This window comes from Falco biarmicus, chromosome 7 (genome assembly GCF_023638135.1).
Source record: "Falco biarmicus isolate bFalBia1 chromosome 7, bFalBia1.pri, whole genome shotgun sequence".
Lineage (NCBI taxonomy): Eukaryota > Metazoa > Chordata > Aves > Falconiformes > Falconidae > Falco > Falco biarmicus.
Genome location: NC_079294.1, coordinates 65,784,730 through 65,803,510, shown reverse-complemented (window position 1 = coordinate 65,803,510; position 18,781 = coordinate 65,784,730). Strand labels below are relative to the sequence as shown.

The window sequence follows — 18,781 nt, the reverse complement described above, 5'->3', positions numbered from 1 at the left end:
GGGAGCCACAAAAGCACACCTGTGTTGAGAATAAATCTTAGGAGTTCTGGTCTCAGTTGCCTGGTTTGGTTACAAAAATGCTCCTTCCTAAATATTGACATGATATACCGTCATTTTGTTTTGGTACCTGCTTGTCTCATATTGCAAAGTGGGTTTTGATTTAAAAAAAAAAAAGGGGGGGGGGGGGGCGGGGGGGGAAGGGGAGTAGTTCTTGGACAAAAAACCCCACAATGCTGTAAGAAACACTTAAAACCTGCTGAAATTTTGTTTGTTTGTTTTAAATTGTGAAATATATTGGCATGAAAATAAAGTAAATAAAACTAGTACTGCTATTTGCAAGCATTAGAAATGGCAAAACAATAAGAAGTAATGAAATTTGAAAGTTAGAAATGTTAATTTCTTTTTATCTACCTTGTTTCTGGACCACTAGAAATCAGGCTTAAGTATTTTTCATATTTTTACATGTAAAATTATACACAGATTTACACAAATGTACAACGATACACATTCCAGATACAAATCCTGTGGTGACTGATGTCTCTTCTGTAAACATACAATTCTTAATGGATGTGTGTAGTATCATTCTCTGTGTTTGTAGAACATGAAAAAGTAGTTGTAGGATAAATGATTAATTCACTTCAGACGTAACACTTTTCATGCTTCATCTGTGGTGAGGTTGATGTATTTTGCTTTGCAATCTGGCTGCATTCTAAACGCCCTTACAAATCTCTGAAATGGGCTTTTCAACAAGTCTTTCCTGGGAGTACCAGGAATACCTCAATGCATCTTAATCAACCCAGTGGTGTATCTAGTCTGAAAAAACTGCATCACCAACTTTGATGGCTAAAGGAAATAGTATTAATAAGCTACACATGAATGCAGGAATAGAAAATCTTGACAGTGAAAGCAGGTATCACTTGTTTAATAAATTGTGCATTGGCTTCATGGTCATAAAGAACTTAAGTATATTGGCGGTACATACTCATTTGAAACTTAAATGAGCATTTAAACCATCTTTACAAAGAGACAGAGTTGATTGTCCCAGGTTGTAACTGGTTTGTTAGATAATGGCAAAATAGTAAAACTAATACATAGGTACTAAAATGATTAGTCTAGTGAAAGAGAGCTGGGGGGGATATAATGACTATTTGAATTGCTGTAGCATTATATTAATAAGTGTGGCTATCCATAAGCTGGTAAATTATTTCTGTTATGGCACAGGGTTTAGTTGCAGAGGCTATAGAAAGATCACCAAAAAGAACCTTCAGAATATCTGATTAGATTGAAGCATGTCGTTTGCCTTTGGCCTTTACAGCAGTCTGTAGTTTCACTTGTGGAATTTCACATACAAGTGTGTCCACCATGTGTTTTCTGTTGTATTGAGAATAAATTCTTTTGCCCACAGAAAAATATTTCCTGCTCGCTATAACTGATAGAATGAAATTCTTGCTGAATCTGTAATGATGTGGGTCTGTCTCTAATCTACAAAAATTAGTTTCTAGTTTAAGGTAGAATATTGTCTTCTATTTTGTGATTGCATTTGTTCTTTATCTACCTGATGCAGAACATAAGTATGTTAATCAGATCTATCTGGATTCCCACATACTGATCTTTTTGGACCTTAAGTGAAGTGAACTTTGTCTGACTTTTACCTCTCAAGAGGAATATTTGTCCACTTCATGAAACCACCATAAAACTCATCTCTCTCTTCTAGAGAAGATCAGAAGTGGAATAGCAGTGGGTTTAAAAAAAGCTGACTTTAGGGATCTGGACTGACACAGGGGCCTTGGTGTATGCCTTCTTGGCAGAGCTGCGTGATGTTCTATGAGGTACCTATAGATGCTGGAGGGTAGTACCTCATAAAGATGACTGAATTGTATGGGCAGTGGCTGCTTGTTTGTATAGCTAGTTTTAGCTGTCACATTTCATTTGAGAAATCAGATTCTTAGTGCAAATTGATGACAGATCACGAGAGTGAGAGGAGACGCACTAACACATCCTTGCTTGAGAATGTGGCCCAGACTGCTCCATGGAAACAAAAGAGAGGAGAAGCAGAAGCAGTGTTAGTTTTTGCTTTAAAATCTATTCTCTATGCTTGAAATAGAAATATGCCCAGTAAGATTTCTCCTTTATTTATCTCTAGGTAAGTTTTTTTCACTGGAATTGCATACAAATCCTCCTCCTTTGCCCTGGATGCTGGTGCCCAGTGAAAGACCTTCTGGTGCCTGTCTTCATTGTCACTGCTGCTGTAGAATCCACCTAGATGATGTCTTGACCTTGTTTCCCAGCTTTGGCTATTTAAGATGTCAGCCACTTCAGCACGAATGTCAGGAATCCCTCTAATGCAGTAGGCCTCCCGTTCTAAATTTACTCTCCTTAGGGTTTATGGCCCCTCCTCTGTGGCTGCAGCAAGAGGCCCCCTTTTTATGACTCCCCCCTCCTGCTCCCCTTTGCTCCCACCCTCCCTCCCTCCCTCCCGCAGACGGTAACCCTTTGTGCACATCGCCTGTTTGAAAGAAGTGCTCGCTGGGTGTCTAGCAGATTGGCTGCCACAATGTGCTCTTTTGTTGCCGCTAGGTAAGATGAAATTCGAATGAAATGCTGTAATTCAAATGAGGTTAAAAGGCTGTTCTTGAAAGTTTGCAGTTTTGGTATCACAAGATGCTGACAGGGGCCTCGGACTACAGCACTCACAGAAGAATAGCACTGCTTGTCTTTTAAAGTGAAGTTAACAGATTATTTTGCATTTGATTTTGGAACCTTTAAAACATCCTGTTAGCCAGCAATAATTATCATTGTAGTCAAATGCCTAGTAACAATAGTTACGGGTAGACTTTGTCGAGGGGTTTGTTTGTTTGTTTGTTTCTGTATACACAAAAAAGATAAAAGGGCATATACAGGAGGGCAAATATAATTTCGTCACTTTGTACTGGGGAAAACTCGGAAACACATTAGTTAACGTCAAAAAAATTTCGAAGTGATTTTTCTCCTGCTTATGGCAGCAGAACAGTATTAGTCTTACGTGCATGTGGGTGCAAGTTTTGGAGGGATGTTCCCAAAAGCTAGCCTTAGCACAACTGACTTCTTGAGGACACTCCAGGACACCTAAAGTTAGGCTTCTTCTCTGTATTGTCCCTAAAAGAACCTCACTCTCACACTTTTCCCCGCCTCCCTTATGTATAGAAGCCAAGACAGGTTTGGGATATGTGCTCCTAGCTCACATTTCAGAGTGTTACACAGGAAAAACAAGTTAACTGAAAGTCTAAAAGCATTTTGTAGAGAAAAAATTACTTCTGTGGAAAGCTGTATTAATGGAAAGTTGATCAGAAGTTTTCTCTTAATGGTTCTTTATTTAATCTGTAATGTTATTTCATCCTTCAAATGGTCACTGTTACCTTAGAAGACAAGCATATTATGTACCAGAAAGTTAGTGTAACTTTGAAGGCACTAGTTGTTTTGTTCAGTGAGGAGAAAACATGATTGTGCTTATTAAGTTGCTTTGGCTTAACAGTGGCAGGATGCAGCCTTGTAAGCAGCCTTGTAAACAGCCATCTCATGAATAGTATTTATTAGCATGGCAAATGTTTTTCTTTGTGCTAAACTTAAGTCTTACATGCTGCTCTTTTGCAAAGAATTAATTTACTAGTAAATTTACTGCAGTAAACTACTGAAGTTTTTAATAATAATCTTTACTTTCTTTCCCTTATATGGCTTCTTTGCTTGGTGGTGTTACACAGCACGCTCGGGAAGGCTGCTGCAGAAGAAAACTGCCACTGCTAAGTACTGGCTGGGATTTTATTGTGTGACTCAACTTGCCAGTGTTGCAATGCTGTTTTCTCTCCCATTTTGTCACATGCAAACACACTATGAAAACCATTTAGAGAGTAACTTCTGTTCAGCATTCTGAGTACATAGCTTTGCTGTCAAGCCTCAGGATGTGAGCTGATTGCCTGCAAAGGGCAGGAAAAGAGTGTTTAAAGCATTTTAAGCAGTGCTGGGTGGTGGTGAATTATCAGTTCTAGTTTCTTACCCTTTTGCTGAGGAATCAGATACCGATCACAGCCAGAGAAATGGTGGCACCGTGGGTGAATATTCTGACCTGGTACTGCAAATCCCATGCTACTTTTACATGGTAAGGTATCATTTTCAATATGGTACTTTTATGATTCATAGTTTCTGAATCTTAATACAGACAGTTCTTGAAATGGCCCTCGTAGGACTGTTCATTGTCTCAGCTGTTTACTTGGCACTTAGTATCAATGCAGTTATCTCACATTAAACTTGGGTCACAGGAGCAGCCATGTGAGAGCAAGCTATGATTAAAAATTGAGCATTCAGAATAAGATTCCAACTGTAGCAATGTGGTAGCAGATTTAGTCCTCAGTTCCGGCCTCACAAGAGTTCCAAGTGTAGCTTGTTGATTGAAAGCCTCTTAAATTGAAACTGTTTCCTTCCTATGATAGAAGACTGGCAGAAGCGTATTTAGACTGTGAACCCATTTCTTCTGATGTTCTTTACCTTGAGCTGGTGATGAACCACCAATGAATCTGGGTTGTTATATCGGAAGGAGGTTGCTTGGTTCCTCATGAGCACCAAGTTGGACTTTGTGTTTAGGTAACAGGCATCAGATGTATGTAATTTTTGTTTCCATGCAATTAACAAATAGCTTGCGTGAATACCCTTCAGCATAGAGTCACATGGATTAAAAGTTAGGTTGCATAAAAGATGATGATTACTATTTTGGGAACTCTTATGTAGGTAAATATTTTAATATTTTTTGTATTATTTCATTGTTTTGAAAGTGCCCAATTGAAGTTACTTAAAAAAGAAAAAGAAAAAACTAATGATATACAACAGATCGCGGACTGACCCATAAAAGGGCAGTCTTCCAAGTAAGAGTGGAAGCTTTGGAATTCTTTTCCTGTTATGTTTCTGGACAGTACTAAAACTCGGGCTCTGTTTTGAAGAAGCATTTTTACTCTTGCAGCTTTAAAGCAATTTACTTACACCTAAAGAAATTTGAGACTGTCCTTGTTCAATTCGAAGGACACAAATGTGATTTGATGTTGTCATGGTTCTACTTTGTAAAATTGCATTGCAAGAGGTAAATAACATATAGATGACTTTTTAGCAGCCTTACTATTTTAAACTAGGATTATACAAAAGGATCTAATGGGAACAATAAGGGCCCAACTACACCAAGCATCTGCTTGCGAAATAGAGGTTTTAAAGCTTATGTTTTCTTAGTTCATTCAAAAAGTAAATCTATCTTGTGTTTTGTTTTAACTACAGGTTGCCTTTACTTGGTAGATACGTTAGCGGGAGATCCAGAGGTTCTGCAAGTAGATGCTGAAACGTACTATGAAAAACTCTTGAAGAAATCATTGTCCATTCCTGATGTTTTTTTGAGCCCTGGAGGAGAAAAGGTAGTAGGCTGATGTTTTTCATACCGCAAGTTAGATACTTGCCAACTAGTTTGTTGGTTGTGTTCATAAGTCTGTCTGTGAATAGGGGTAAACTGGTGTGGCCAGATTAGAAATCTCCTAAAATCAGCAAATTCTGCATTATTTCCAATAGTTTGCATTCTACAAATGAGAGATAAGCTTAAACTACAAGTCTAAAACCTTCTGAGTGTGGATGAGGGTTTGAAGTACTTAGCTGAACTTCGCATCTTGATCTGCTTCCTTATAGGACTGGATCAAGAATGAATTTGATAGACCTTTATACCATGGTGCAGCTCTATATTCTGCCTCTACTGCACAGTTTACACACAGGTATTATGATATAGTTTATCTTTTGTTTCCATTCTTTCCAATACTTATGCTGACAATTTTGAATATGGGTTCTCCCAAAGGAATTCTGATCAGATGTGATTAATAGATGGTATAGATACTGTAGGTGCCAAAGCTTTAGTATCCATTCCTAAGCCACCTGGGTGGAATGCATTGGAGATGACTGAGCAGGCCTATTAAAAATTCTAACTTCAGTCAACCAATGAAACTTTGCATTCTGGCCATTTTCTAGATCATAAAACGTGTACTGGGCTAACTGTTACTGTACTATCAAACCAGTAAGTTAATTAGTTGGAATATGGTGGCTTTTCTACAATTTAGGAAAATAATATGCAGTAGTTTCCAGAAAAATGCTGTTTCAGGTGGGTAGCTTAATCTTTGAGCCATGAATGTAACCAGCTTTAAATACTCTTTTAATGCCCTCTAGTGGGCCAGGTAGGGTTAAATACGAACAAACCTGAAAATGCAGAGGTCCCCCCAGTTTAGGGCTTCTGTGCCCTTACCTCAGCCTTTCATGCTTGGTTGTACTTTTAGAGGCTCATTTACTGTTCCATTAGAAGGGAGAGTAAGTTAAAATCCCAAGCAGTCCTATGCGTATTTCTGCAATAGCTAGACATAGTGAGATCAGTTCAAGGTGGACTTCTGCCTTTTGATTCAGAACTGTCTTTTGTGGCTTGTCATCAGACCTTAAATATATCACATGACTGATTTGAGTCTCATAGCAACACGTTTCCCTTTGCATTCATTTAATTCAGGGCTAATCTAATCTGCAGTCAGACAGCTAGTCAAGGACATAAGTAATGGTAATGTTCTTGCTGTATTGTTTTTTTCCTTATGCTCTGTAATAAGTAGTTCAAAGAATGTTGATATTTTGTAATTAAAAATAAAATAAATGTAATAAGATAGAGCTCCCATCCACAGTGAACATCTCAGCTAATAATCTCTATTGTATGCCCACAACCTGAAGGATGAGGATTTTGGTGTTTGAATAACCGCTGTGGTTACCAGGCTTTTTTTTTTTTTTTTTTTTTTTTTTTTTTTTTCCTCTGTGCATCTGAATTAAAGGAGGTTTCAAGTGGCAGGATCAGCAGCCGTGAATAATTATTTAGCAAGTGTTAAGTGGCTGTCATCCCACTTGCTCCAGTCACAGAACTTCTTCTTGGTCAAGCCTTCAGTACACAAATAGCAAGGATTATTGCAAGTCGGGATGGAAGCACATTGGCAGCATTCATACACAGAAAGCTATACTTGGCTTGTTGTTAGCACCTGTGAAAGTGCACATTACCTTATAAAACAAAGTAACAACCATAGCAGTATTGGAAATAGTACTGCCCTTTTCATTACAGTAATGCTCCCAGGTGACGTGATGACATCAGTGCTGTTATATTTGAAGCATGCAAAGAATGACTGGATCCCTAGAACATACTGAGATTTCGGAAAGCTCATGAATACAGATTTCAGGCAGTTTTCAGCTTTTTTTCCTGCAGTCCAGTGTTTGCATAGATGATCCCAGGATTCTGGCACTCAAACTAGTGAACACTGTTTTCAACTTAAAGTTGTTATCTTGTATAATCCATATTCATACTACTCCTTCCATGCACCAAGAAATATTAAATGTATCACATGACTGATTTGAGTTTCATAGCAAACTGACAAATGGGTGCAATTAGAGAGAGAGGCACACCCACACATATACAATGGACCAGATTTTTGAAAGTACAGTACATACTGTGCTAAATTATGCACGCTCTTTGCCTGTACCTAAACTTACATGAGAGCATTTGCAATATTCATATGGAAATCGTAATCTCTATGCATATAGAACTGTTTGAGCACAGTAATTTTGTGTTTATGTGTCACATCATTTAGAAGTTTAGTCTAAGACAGAGCATGAGAGCTGCATTTTGATTTTAGCTTTGCCTTCAACATTAACCACCTTGTGCCAATTATCTACCCTCCCTGTGCCTCACAGATAAACTGCCCAGGCACTGCCCTAATGCTTTGATACTCCCTGTACCCTGAGGCTTAATTCATTGTTTGCAAAACACCACAAGTACTCAGCTGGACAATGCTGTAAGAAGTGCAAGTTGTATTTGTTTTTATTTGATGTGTCTCCTCTTTCGTAACACCATTTGTCTGCGTGTAACAGTGTTCAAAGCTAGGTTATGTACTAATCATAGTAAGTTGGCATTAAGGTCTTCACTACGGTAGCTTGATTTCTTTTAAAATAACATTACTTACTGATAATATTAGAATATTAGGTATGTTTCAGTGCCTCAAAGTCCAGGACTGAGAGGGTGTTGTGCTAAGCTTACACCATGTATGTTAGTAAAACACATCATAAGTGCATGTAATACATGAAATACTTCTCATGTGCTCTGCAGTACAAAACAGCTTATTTGTTTTCTAGGTTAAACTTGAAGATTCCTGTGTGTGTTTTGTCCCCCTCTACCGAAATAATCCTACTCGCAAACTGTTGCTGTTAACTGATCCAAAGGATAAGAAGACAGGTTAGAATTGATCAAAACATTTTGAAATTTGAGTAGTTGTACTTTGTTTACTTTTAAGATGGTCTGCTTGTTTGTATTTAAATATTTTGGGTTTTGTATTGAGTATGAAGTGGATTCAGTTTACCTGTCAGGATTTGTGTTGGTGGGTTACTGATTGGAAGGGAGGATCGACAATCAGGGCTTTTAAATTCTGTGCATAATTCTCTGCTGGTAGCTGAAAAATCACCTTGGGTAAATCAGCTATTCTTTCTGAGTTTGTTCAATGGGGTAGTATTTTGCTAGTTCGGGATGATGAGAAATTTAATGCATTATAATTTGGACAGAATTCTGAAATCCTTAAACGAGGAAATATATATGTGAAATTGTATTAGGTCTTACTGATTCTTATTCATATTATTTTTACTTTTTGATATCTTCTTCAGTCCCAGGTTTAGTTGCCTCCTATTTCCAGTACTGGTGTGTGAGGGGTAAATTTGGAGTGATACCCTACCCAGCAATTGAGTTAAATCCATTTTATTTGGCAGTTTTCCCAATATATTCTTTAAACTCCACCAGCTTTGCCTTGCTTACTGCTAGTAATGCTGTTTTTTTCCTATTACAGCCTTGTGTCAGCCTGACAGGGATACACTACAATTGTGTTACTGGCAGTAGAAGTCAGCATGTGCTTACTTTTGTTTCTGTTTCACGAGTCATTGCTTAGAGTATCAACACGTTTTAAAGATTTGATCAATAATTGTGCCTAAGTTTTATCTTACTGCTATCAATCAGGATCTTCAGACACAGCCTGATTTCTTCCTACTTACACTCTTAGGCAAAGACTCTTCCAGTGTCTTTGACTATGGAATGTGAAAAAATGCAATGTAAAACAAGTAACAACTCTTGATAGCGCTGTCATTGACAGGAGACTTGACTCCATGTTGCATAGTACTAAAAGCCCACATTGTGACCCACCTAAATTCAGTGAGGTGTGTTGGAACTGTTGTGAAGCAATGAGTTACAGAATTTTTGGAACATCTATGACAAAGACATGAACCTATGCATTGACCCGTTGTGTCAGGGAATACAGAATACACAAAACCTTTTAAACTTTCAGCTTCCAAATGAGGCAGCAAATTAATGACATCTGTCATTAAAAACTTAATTTTTTTTTTTAAAGGATAAGCTATAAATTATGCCTGAAAGGCTTTAATAGCCAATATTCTTAACAATACAACAAAGGCAAGGAAAGAAGTTTAGCACTCTGTGTTTGGTTCTAAAGTGTGTCAGGTACCGATGTTACACTCCTAGTGTAAGTAATGTTCATTGTTCAGTACAAACCCTGTAATGAGGCAATTTCTTTTGAGAACAAAAAACAGATTAAAATAATCTGTGGTTAGAGGTGAACTCTGCGGTTTTCCAGCTCCTTTTACATACAGTTTCAATTGGATGTTTGTTAGCGGGTTGTGATTCACATAGTTGAAGGTAGGAGACCTTTCCAAGTTACAAGTGTAGTCAAGACTTTCTGGTCTGTCTAAAACTATTAATGTAGCATTACTTTCCTGACATTAATTTATATATTCCATTAACATTTTTTCTGAAGAGAGATAGGTGCAGTGTGATAAAGGAGGGAAGCGTCTATGAATGCAGTTGTATGTTCACAGGAATGTAGTGGAAAACTGCATTTAGTTTAGACTGTGCAAGAGGAATGGGGATCTGCAGCAACTTCAAAATGCAAATGCAAAAATTAAGAATTATTAAATAAATGCAGGTGAAAGTGCATTTAGCACAAATCTTCAGTTAAATGATCTAATAGTATTAGGAACAACAAGTATTAATGAGATACATGTTCACAAGGAGAAAATGATTTCCCACAGGAACAAGTCAAACAAGTCCACATTGGAGCCTAAATTATATGATAGCTATCTACATTAAAAGCTTAAAGCTAGCAGAATAAACATCTTATTATATTATAAATAATATAATTTATATTATAACAGACTGACTGACTACTGTGACCCCCTTGCAAAACTTCAGCTTGAGTCACCAGCTCATAGTCACAGAAACAGTCTCACAGAGATCAGTAAATCTAGTTATTTAAGTAAGGCCTACATCCACTGGCTTTTAGTATTTCCTTTAAAAAGCATGATTTAAAAGATTTTACTAAAAGTTCTTTGTCTGTGGATTTTATATGCTATAAACATGTGGCCAGCCTTCCTACACACATCAAATTTGACTGATGTGATTTTTTTCTTTAGATCTAGAGTTTTAATAAATTTTCATTACTTATCTAAAGTCTGCTGGTGTGTATACATACCTATACATATGGGCATATACGTTTGAAGTATTTTGTCCAAATATTTTTCCCACAGATTTGGAATTGACTCTTAAGGCAGGAGACTGTTAATGTGGCAAAGTCCATGTGGATTTGCTTGCCTATATGACCTTTTGTTCTGACCAGTAAACAGATCAAATTGTTTCAAAACTAATTCCTTCACAGAAAAGCAGTATTTATTAACTCAGTCATTGTTACTCAAGGACATGGGCAGAAAGTTGAAACACTAAGCAGGTTGCATGACTTCTTTTTTTTTTTTTTTTCTTCCCTTGAGCTTTACACTTTTCTTGTGAACTTGAGTTTCATTCATATGGGACAGGCAAACAGTCTTGCTATAGCTGATCTCTTCTCTTTCTCGTGTGCTGTCCGATGTGTCTGCATTTTAGTTTTACTTCACACCAGGAGTGCTCTTAGAAGCAGATTTCCCAGTTGTCCCTTGTACTGTGCTTTATTTCATATCAAGGGGCTGTCTCAGAGTGCATGAACTGGGTTACTTTTGGCTGAAATGGAATGAGAGGATGCATTCCAGAAGCACACTGATGGGCTTTTAGTTTCCAGCATTAGGGTAGAATTTGTGAACATCAGGTTCTCTGCACCAAATTATTTTGCTCTGTGAATTCAGTCTTGCTAATGCAGACATGGCCCACTGATTTTTTCCTCTTGCGATGCATTTGGACATTTCCAAAGTCCAGTGGGGGAATGCAGCCAAGGGTGTCCCAGGATATGCTGGGGCAGATGTGCTTTACTGAGAAGCTATTGGAAACAGAGTAGAAGGTGCAGCTAGTGAGGGTGTAGGGCATGTTTAGTTGTATATTTCTCAGGTCCTAGTGTGGATAGTGAAGCAGCAACAAGCGTTAGAATCCTCATTGCTTTGTTCTGCCACAGCTCACATGATGCTCTAAGACCATATCATATTGCTCCTGTGAACCACAACCTTCCTCTGCTCCAGTGGTTCTGCTGACTGGTGACTGCCAAAACCCTGGTGGCCTTTTTTGATTTAGTTCTCCTCTCTAGCTGTATCCCTGACACCATCAGTTCCTTCAGCTTTGTTTCTGGTAGCTCCCCACCATCCCTCACCCCCCTAAAATGAACTTTTACAATGCCTTGACAGTTGCTGGGGGTAGCCACACACCTAGGTAGTACTGTAATCTCCCTGAGAAAGCTGTATACCTTCTATGTCTTAAGTTCATATGTGATGGGATTTCCTCTTTAGCTTCATATGTGTTTACCTCTATAATGGTTAAGCATTGCATAGATAAAATGATGTATATAATTCTTATTTTGCAGTGGATATTATTTCATACTTATTTCCCCCCAGTTCCCAAAGAAAATATTGTAAGTCTAATAATTTATGTTTGAAAAATAATATAGACTCAGGAAAAATACCGGGTTTAGCAGTCTAGCTATAAGTTTGCCTGTGAAGAGCTGTAAAGTTTGATGGCGTTTAATTCTTGAACGTAAGTTAAAGAGGGTTGATTCCAACAACACCTTGATCAGATGGGTTGTCCAGAAGTGATGCATAGCTTGTGGTCTGAAATGACCTGCATATTTCAAAGAGAAAATGGGTATGGCAGCTTTTCCACAGGACTTGGTCTTGGTTGGGAGCATTTTTAATTTATTTTTGATGGGCTGAGTGTTCTGTTCTGTTAGTATATCTGCACAGATATTTTTATGAGAATGTAAATTGTGTTGTAAGGGCTTCCAGAGCATAGCATGGGTGATTAACATCTTTATAACACTAAATAAACATACCCTATTGTGGCATTTTCTGTATGCTGTATATAATAATTTACAATAACTGTTAGATGCCATGGAACATTTATCACAAGACATTTGCAACAAATCACTGAGTAAAGCTCAAATTATAGAAGGAAATGTAATTGGTTGCAGGAAAGATATCTATCTTAGATACTTGAATGGCTGCAATTACTGCAGCATCTGCATGCCTCCCAAGATGTAATGTATTTATTTTGATAAGACTCTTAGGAAAAGAGAGAGAAATGCTCTTATTCCATCTTAAAGACAGGGAACTGAGGGACACAGCTATTCAGGGTATGTCAGTGTTGCAGGATGCTGTTTAATATAGGATCTCTGAGCTTGCTGCAGTATCAGAGCTGACTTAGGCTTGGTTGCATGCAACTACTTTTTGGGGTAGTTTACCATTCTCCTTCCAAGGTGGAAGTTTGGCAAAAACAGCCTCTGTAAGGGTGTCATTAATCTGAAATACTGCCAAAATTAAAGTCAAGATGACTTTAAGATAAAGAACTGGTACATTCTATTTTTATTAAACAAACTCAAATTACATCTCAGATAGAGCATTGCCTTTAATTTAGTTTGTGACCGAGGAATGCATTTCAGCAATTCAGATGAAGGCTGGGGAAAAAGAAGTACCAAGCTGGATGTTGCTTTAATTTTTCTGCTTTACTTTGTGTGTAGAGTCCTGGGATGTGCACATTTCATTCAAATACTTGCACACCAATGTGGGAACATTTGGCCAGCATAGCCTAGAAAGTAAAAATATAATCCAGACCTGGATTGGGAAGGGATCCATGTTTGCCTAGCAAAAGGAGCCATTTCATACATTTTATAATCACAATTGCATTTTGCTTAGTGCCTAATTCAACTCAGTGTTTTTCAGTACTGTATTCCAGATACCCGTAGTGGTGTGGAATTGTGTGCTTCACGGGCTCTCAGCTTCTTGCAACACTCTGAATATGTTTGTTTGACTGCAAGTGATGAAAGTACTGAGGTTTAGCAAGCTAGTGCTTACAGGGCAAGCCACCTAAGTGAGCATGTATATACTCCATTAATAGTGAACTGAAATGATTGGGCTTAATCCATTTCACCTAGCCTTGCAATTGCAAGATCAAGCACATCAAGTCTTGCAATTGCAAGATCATTGTAATCGTATGCATCACAATTCACAGGGTTCAGCTGATGTGTGTTATCTTACTGTTCACAATAGCTTGATCTCTTATGATCAAGTGAACATAACCAAATGTCTTGGAAAGAACAGCGAGACTGGGAGAGGAGAGTGAAGGAACATGTGGTCTCACAAAACATGTTTGCATTTGAAATAGTGTTCCTCAAAGTTGATTATAAAATGAAAATGAGAATATGGGGAAGCATGGATGGATTTAACAGCAGACCAGATGTTGACTTGAAAAATGATAACAAAAAGCAAAGTACATATCTTTGTGTGAAATCTGGAGAAATGTTTTTCCTTCAAGGAAGGCATCCATATAGATAAGGTTGCTCAAGTAATGTGATGTGACAGTTGCTATGTCAACTAGTGTTCCCTTTCACACATTTAAATTATTGAATAGCAGAGTAAATGTTCATAAAAGTAGCTCCTTATAACACGGTTATTTATCTTTCTGTTTTCCTCAAAGCTTTTATAAACTTTTCTGACCTTTGCTGTGTGTCTTGTATGTGTCTGAACTATGTGCCAAACCTCCGTGCAGCTCCCATTAAAGTCAGCATTTGGCGCATTATGTCCCCTTTGTCTGACTCAGCTCCCCTTGTAGCTGCATGTTTCATGGGTATGTAGTGGAGCAGTGGCTGCTTGCATTTGAAAGCAGAGTGAAGGGACTGAGGGAACAGACTGAATCCATCATAGAAGGAGTATGAAACTCCCATGCAAGTAAGTGCATAATATTTAATGAATTGAATCTGGTGCTATAAACAGGCATCTGCCCTTGCGTGTAATACTTGCTTCATTGTTAACCCAGTATACAAATTGTAATGCTTTTTGGCATATGCTTTAATAATTTATTTTAAATATAAGTTAGCTAAGCAGAATGTCCACCCTTAAAGCCAGTGGGAACTGGTGGAGGCTGAAGCAAAAAGGGAAGCTAACCTGTGTGCATCAGTGTGATTTGTATAACCTGAGGCTAAAACAGGTAAATCCTGTTAAAGTGATTTCACTTCCTTGTGTTTGAATTTGTCTCTCACTCATAGATGGTTTTAAAATTTTCTTTTGTTTGTCCCTAGTTGGGTAGCTTAGAAAACCAGTAGACAGCACGCTCTTTTAGGACTCAAGAGATGTGAACTCCATGCTGTTCCTTGCAACATAATTCCTATATAATAATTTATCTTTTTGTCTAAAAATAGGGATGCTAGCTGTCCTGTTGGAAGATAGTAAAGATAGTGGTGTTCTTGAGCAGTCCTGGAATTGTGGCCATGTACTTTCTTTAGTTGGATTTCACCACTGTATAGATAATAAAAGCTCTTTTTGCTGAAATATTTGCTGCTTGATGTGTTCGTGGTCATAAATTATCATATTTCTGTGATTATTCTAAAATGTGATGTGAACTCTTCAAATCTCGTCTATATGCTTTGAAATGACCCTGTGTTAAACCTTTTCTTTCTGAACAGGGCTTGGGAGCAATTTCAGTGTCACTGTTGCTACTTCAGTCTTTCTCTTGTAAATCTAACGGCAGGCAATGAATTCTGTAGATGAACACATAGAAGTAGGGTTTAAATACTTATTTCTGCATATGTGAAAAGTTCAGGAAGGATGGGAAGAAGTGGGGTGCAAGTTTTGTATAACATCCACACAAGGACTTGACTTACGTGTAGGTTGGTCATACACTTTTGCTTCAGGGCAAAGTGTATCTTTCTTACATGTATATGTCTGTCTTGTGGTGATAGAAACCTCTCTATATGATTTGAACTTCTGTGAATATTTATCTATGCAGAGATTTAGGAGTCTGTACTGTAAAGGTACAGGTATATAGAAATCCAATCACATAGGCAGCTGAAAAGCTATTTGATAAAGCACATATGAAAACTTTTGCGTTTGACTTGTGTGGGTACAAATACGGGCATGTATGCATGTGGACAGGGGAAAGTCTGAAAAAAACTTCAAAAATGTAACCTTTGAGTAGGTACTCCCTCTGTCCTAAATGCCACTCAAGTTACTGTGCTACTGAACAGGTGTTACGCAGGAAATGCTTTATTCATATGGCACACAGGTTGTCACAGCAAAGTCACATCAATTCATGAGAAAAGTTACCTTTACTTGATGCCTTGTGCAGTACTGAAAATTGGATGTCAAGGGACGTGGAGATGAAATTGAAATACAATTGTTGTTCTGCTGTCTTGCAGCACATCAAACTGGAGTCAGCTGTGGGGAGAAGTAGATCTGAGGCTGCTTGTGGAGAGGTTCAGAACCAACTTTGTATTTATTTGCTGGTAACATATTCCTTTGTCTTTTTCTTTTTTGTAGTTTTGGCAGTTTATTTGAACCAGTGTTGGTGGCCTGTTGAAGAAGTAGTCAAGACAGCTGATCCTTCTAGAGATGGGCTGATTTTGGTAAGGATGCTATTTTAAATAGTTGCCTTTATCCTGGAACTTCCCAGCTAGAACAATTGTATGTAGTTGTCTGTGGTCTCCTACAGCAAATGCTTTATAACCTGTGGGATTTGGGCTATGTGGTTCACCAAGTACTTCAGGTCTCCCGTTGCACAGTGACATGCGCATTAACCCTCTCCAAACAATTTTCTGCATGCAGTTTGATTAATCTGTGGGATTGATTTTGCTTTGGTTTTAGTTTACCCTTACTGCTTAATAAAGGAATAATCAGAAAAACTGAATGAACTACATTAGTAATAACTCTTCATGTCAGTGTTGCTTGACTGACAGATGGGAGATGTTACTACCCCTTGGAACAATGTCTTACTAGCTAGTTATGATTTCTTTTACAATTTCTTTTTTTGCCTTGGATAATGTTTATGCTGTGTTAATTTTATGAAATGGTTGTTATTTAACAGTTTCTATATCTGTAATCCTTTTCCCAAATAAATTATCTTAGTAGGATGCAACTACTTTTTCATAATTTGAGAGATTTGGGTAGCCTATAGTCTGTTTTCAACTAAGAAGTCTGATGCCTATTGCATGTGAGCTTTTTGTTGCCATGACAATATTAAGTCAGTTCTGTTTCCTATCCAACCCTCTGTGTCCAGCTTTGGTCCTTAACGACTCTGTTCCTTTATCATCTTTCCCTAGTATCTGCCATACATAAAGTTTAATTATTCACAGAATTAAGTAGGCTTTTTTGTGGGTAACTGAACTGGAGGGATTTTGAGATACAAATCCTTGCAAGATAGAACTTAGGAGCAGAAACACAGGCCTTCAGGCGTTCAAGCATCTGCTGAATCAACAGAGAATGAAAAAATATCTGAAAATAGACAACTTGCCCCTTCTAGCTCATTGCCAAGATGTAGGTTATCATTATTTGTAGAAACACATTTTCTTTTTCAGCATTCATATAAAGCATGTTGGCACTACTTTTAACCTTGATTATCTATACAATCTTGTTCCTTTATATTTCTTCATCTCCCTGTCTTGTTGGTTGTCTAGTAAGAAGCATGGCATAAAAACTAATTGTTCATGTTACACCTAGATTCTAAGCTGTTTGGGACAGCCTGTATTTATTCTGTTTTGTATAGTGTCTACCTCAGTAAGGTCCTGGCCCACTAAAGTTCTTTGATGCTGTGGCAAGACAGGTAGTAGGGGAGAGGTGACCAGGGTAGCACAGTGAATCCTGTCTTTGTTTCACATTTGGGTAGGATTAGATTGCCTTGATCCTGTTTCAAAATCTGTGACTAGTTCACTGTGACTACAGTCGAGATACTTCTTTTCCTGCTGCTTTAGAATTCCTCTCTGTGACAAGAAGATATATGTCAAGCTTTATAAATTGTTACTAAATTATTCTATGCCCTCTGGATATAGGGTGGAACACTGGGAGAAACTGTTTTTGCTATTCCATCTGAACCAGTTCATGAGGTATTTTCACCACATTAAGTGCACATGTTTACTGACCTCCTCATTCCCAGCCCCTTTTAATTTTAAAGCCTTTTATGAAACACAAAATACTATTCTCTGCTTCATTTTTCCTTGGTCTGTTTTTGTTTTTTCTCTAAGGTCCAGACATTTGGAGAAAGGATTGTCCTCTTTGTTCTGAACTACATTATTTTTGGAATGCTGGAAGGGAGTTCGGCTAATGATGCATTCTTTCTACCTCACTCTGCCACTGAGTGTGCCAAGATACTCTGGAGAAATGGCGAGGCTGTTGCATTTTACTCGGTCAAGATGAAAGGTAAGGTCATTTTAGAGACACGTTTCCATTGGTTCCTAATAGCTAGAAATGTAATCCTTTTGTTTATCTTTCAGTATAAATAACCCTGGCTCTCATTTACATTTTTATATCAAATCTCTCTCAGAATGAATCTGGGGAACAAACCTTCCCAGAATTTGGAATCCATCCATATTACTTTCATTTAAACACTATGGTTCCAAACTCTATTCTCAGTTACACTGAGTGATCTGAGGTACTAGCTTATTCCAATGAAATACGCTTTAATGCAGCCAAACAGAAGGTTGTACATCTAGGAACAAAGAATGTAGGGCCTACCCACAGAAAGGAGGGCTGCATCCTGGAAAGAATGATATCTGAAGAAAGGAGTACAGTTCACAGTGGAAAACCAGTGTATCAGGAATGGATGGTGTCAAAAAGTAGCAATGTCCTTGGATGCATAAGGGGCAGTGGCTGGGATGTGTAAAGGAAGGTGGTGTATGCACTAGTTCCATCCTGGAATGCTTTGTTCAGTTGTGGTACTCCCAGTTTAAAGGATGTTTAATTGATTTAATCATTAATTGATGAACTAGCATAGAAAAGAAACAAAATGCATTTGATTTTTAGGGATACTTGCACCGGTATAAGCTTTAGTGAAAGTCTTTTATCAAATAGCGTTTGTTTTAATGCAGGTACATTGCTATTAACTCTAAGTCTAGAGTGGAAAATGTTTCATTAGAATAACTCCAGGTATGCAGCTGAGTATGTATCCCCATGTAGGAGCTGGTTACCCGTCTGTGTTTAAGATTCATGGGTGTCACCTTGATACCATCAGCTTAAACCTAAAGAAGTTGGTATCTTTGGAGATAAATGTATTGTTCAATCAGCAATCAGTAGCTATCTGTCCAAAAGAGGAGAGTAAGAAACAGCTGGACACCTGTACAAATATGGATTGCTTTGGATTCCAGAGGACAGTCTGAAGGTGCCTTGTCTGATGGAGTCTCAAAGGCCAGCAACAATAAGAGATGCTCTACTCTTACTCTGCCTTGGGATGTGCAAAATACTTAGACTGAGGTGTAGCTTGTACACC

General features: G+C 38.0%; 1 protein-coding gene across 2 annotated transcripts in view; it reads left to right on the top strand.

Moving 5' to 3' along the window:
- Positions 1-18,781, top strand: part of LOC130152111 (protein FAM169B-like) — a 40,320-nt gene that overhangs the window by 7,566 nt on the left and 13,973 nt on the right. Inside the window, exons 1-5 of one of the 2 annotated variants that reach the window (XM_056345074.1) lie at positions 3,903-4,132; positions 5,293-5,426; positions 8,203-8,302; positions 15,844-15,929; positions 17,541-17,715. In XM_056345074.1, the coding sequence (XP_056201049.1) occupies positions 4,117-4,132; positions 5,293-5,426; positions 8,203-8,302; positions 15,844-15,929; positions 17,541-17,715 (511 nt within the window). In that variant the 5' untranslated portion in view covers positions 3,903-4,116. Of the gene's footprint in view, positions 1-3,902; positions 4,133-5,292; positions 5,427-8,202; positions 8,303-15,843; positions 15,930-17,540; positions 17,716-18,781 lie in introns of those variants that run through there. The other variant, XM_056345073.1, reaches the window with a different exon arrangement.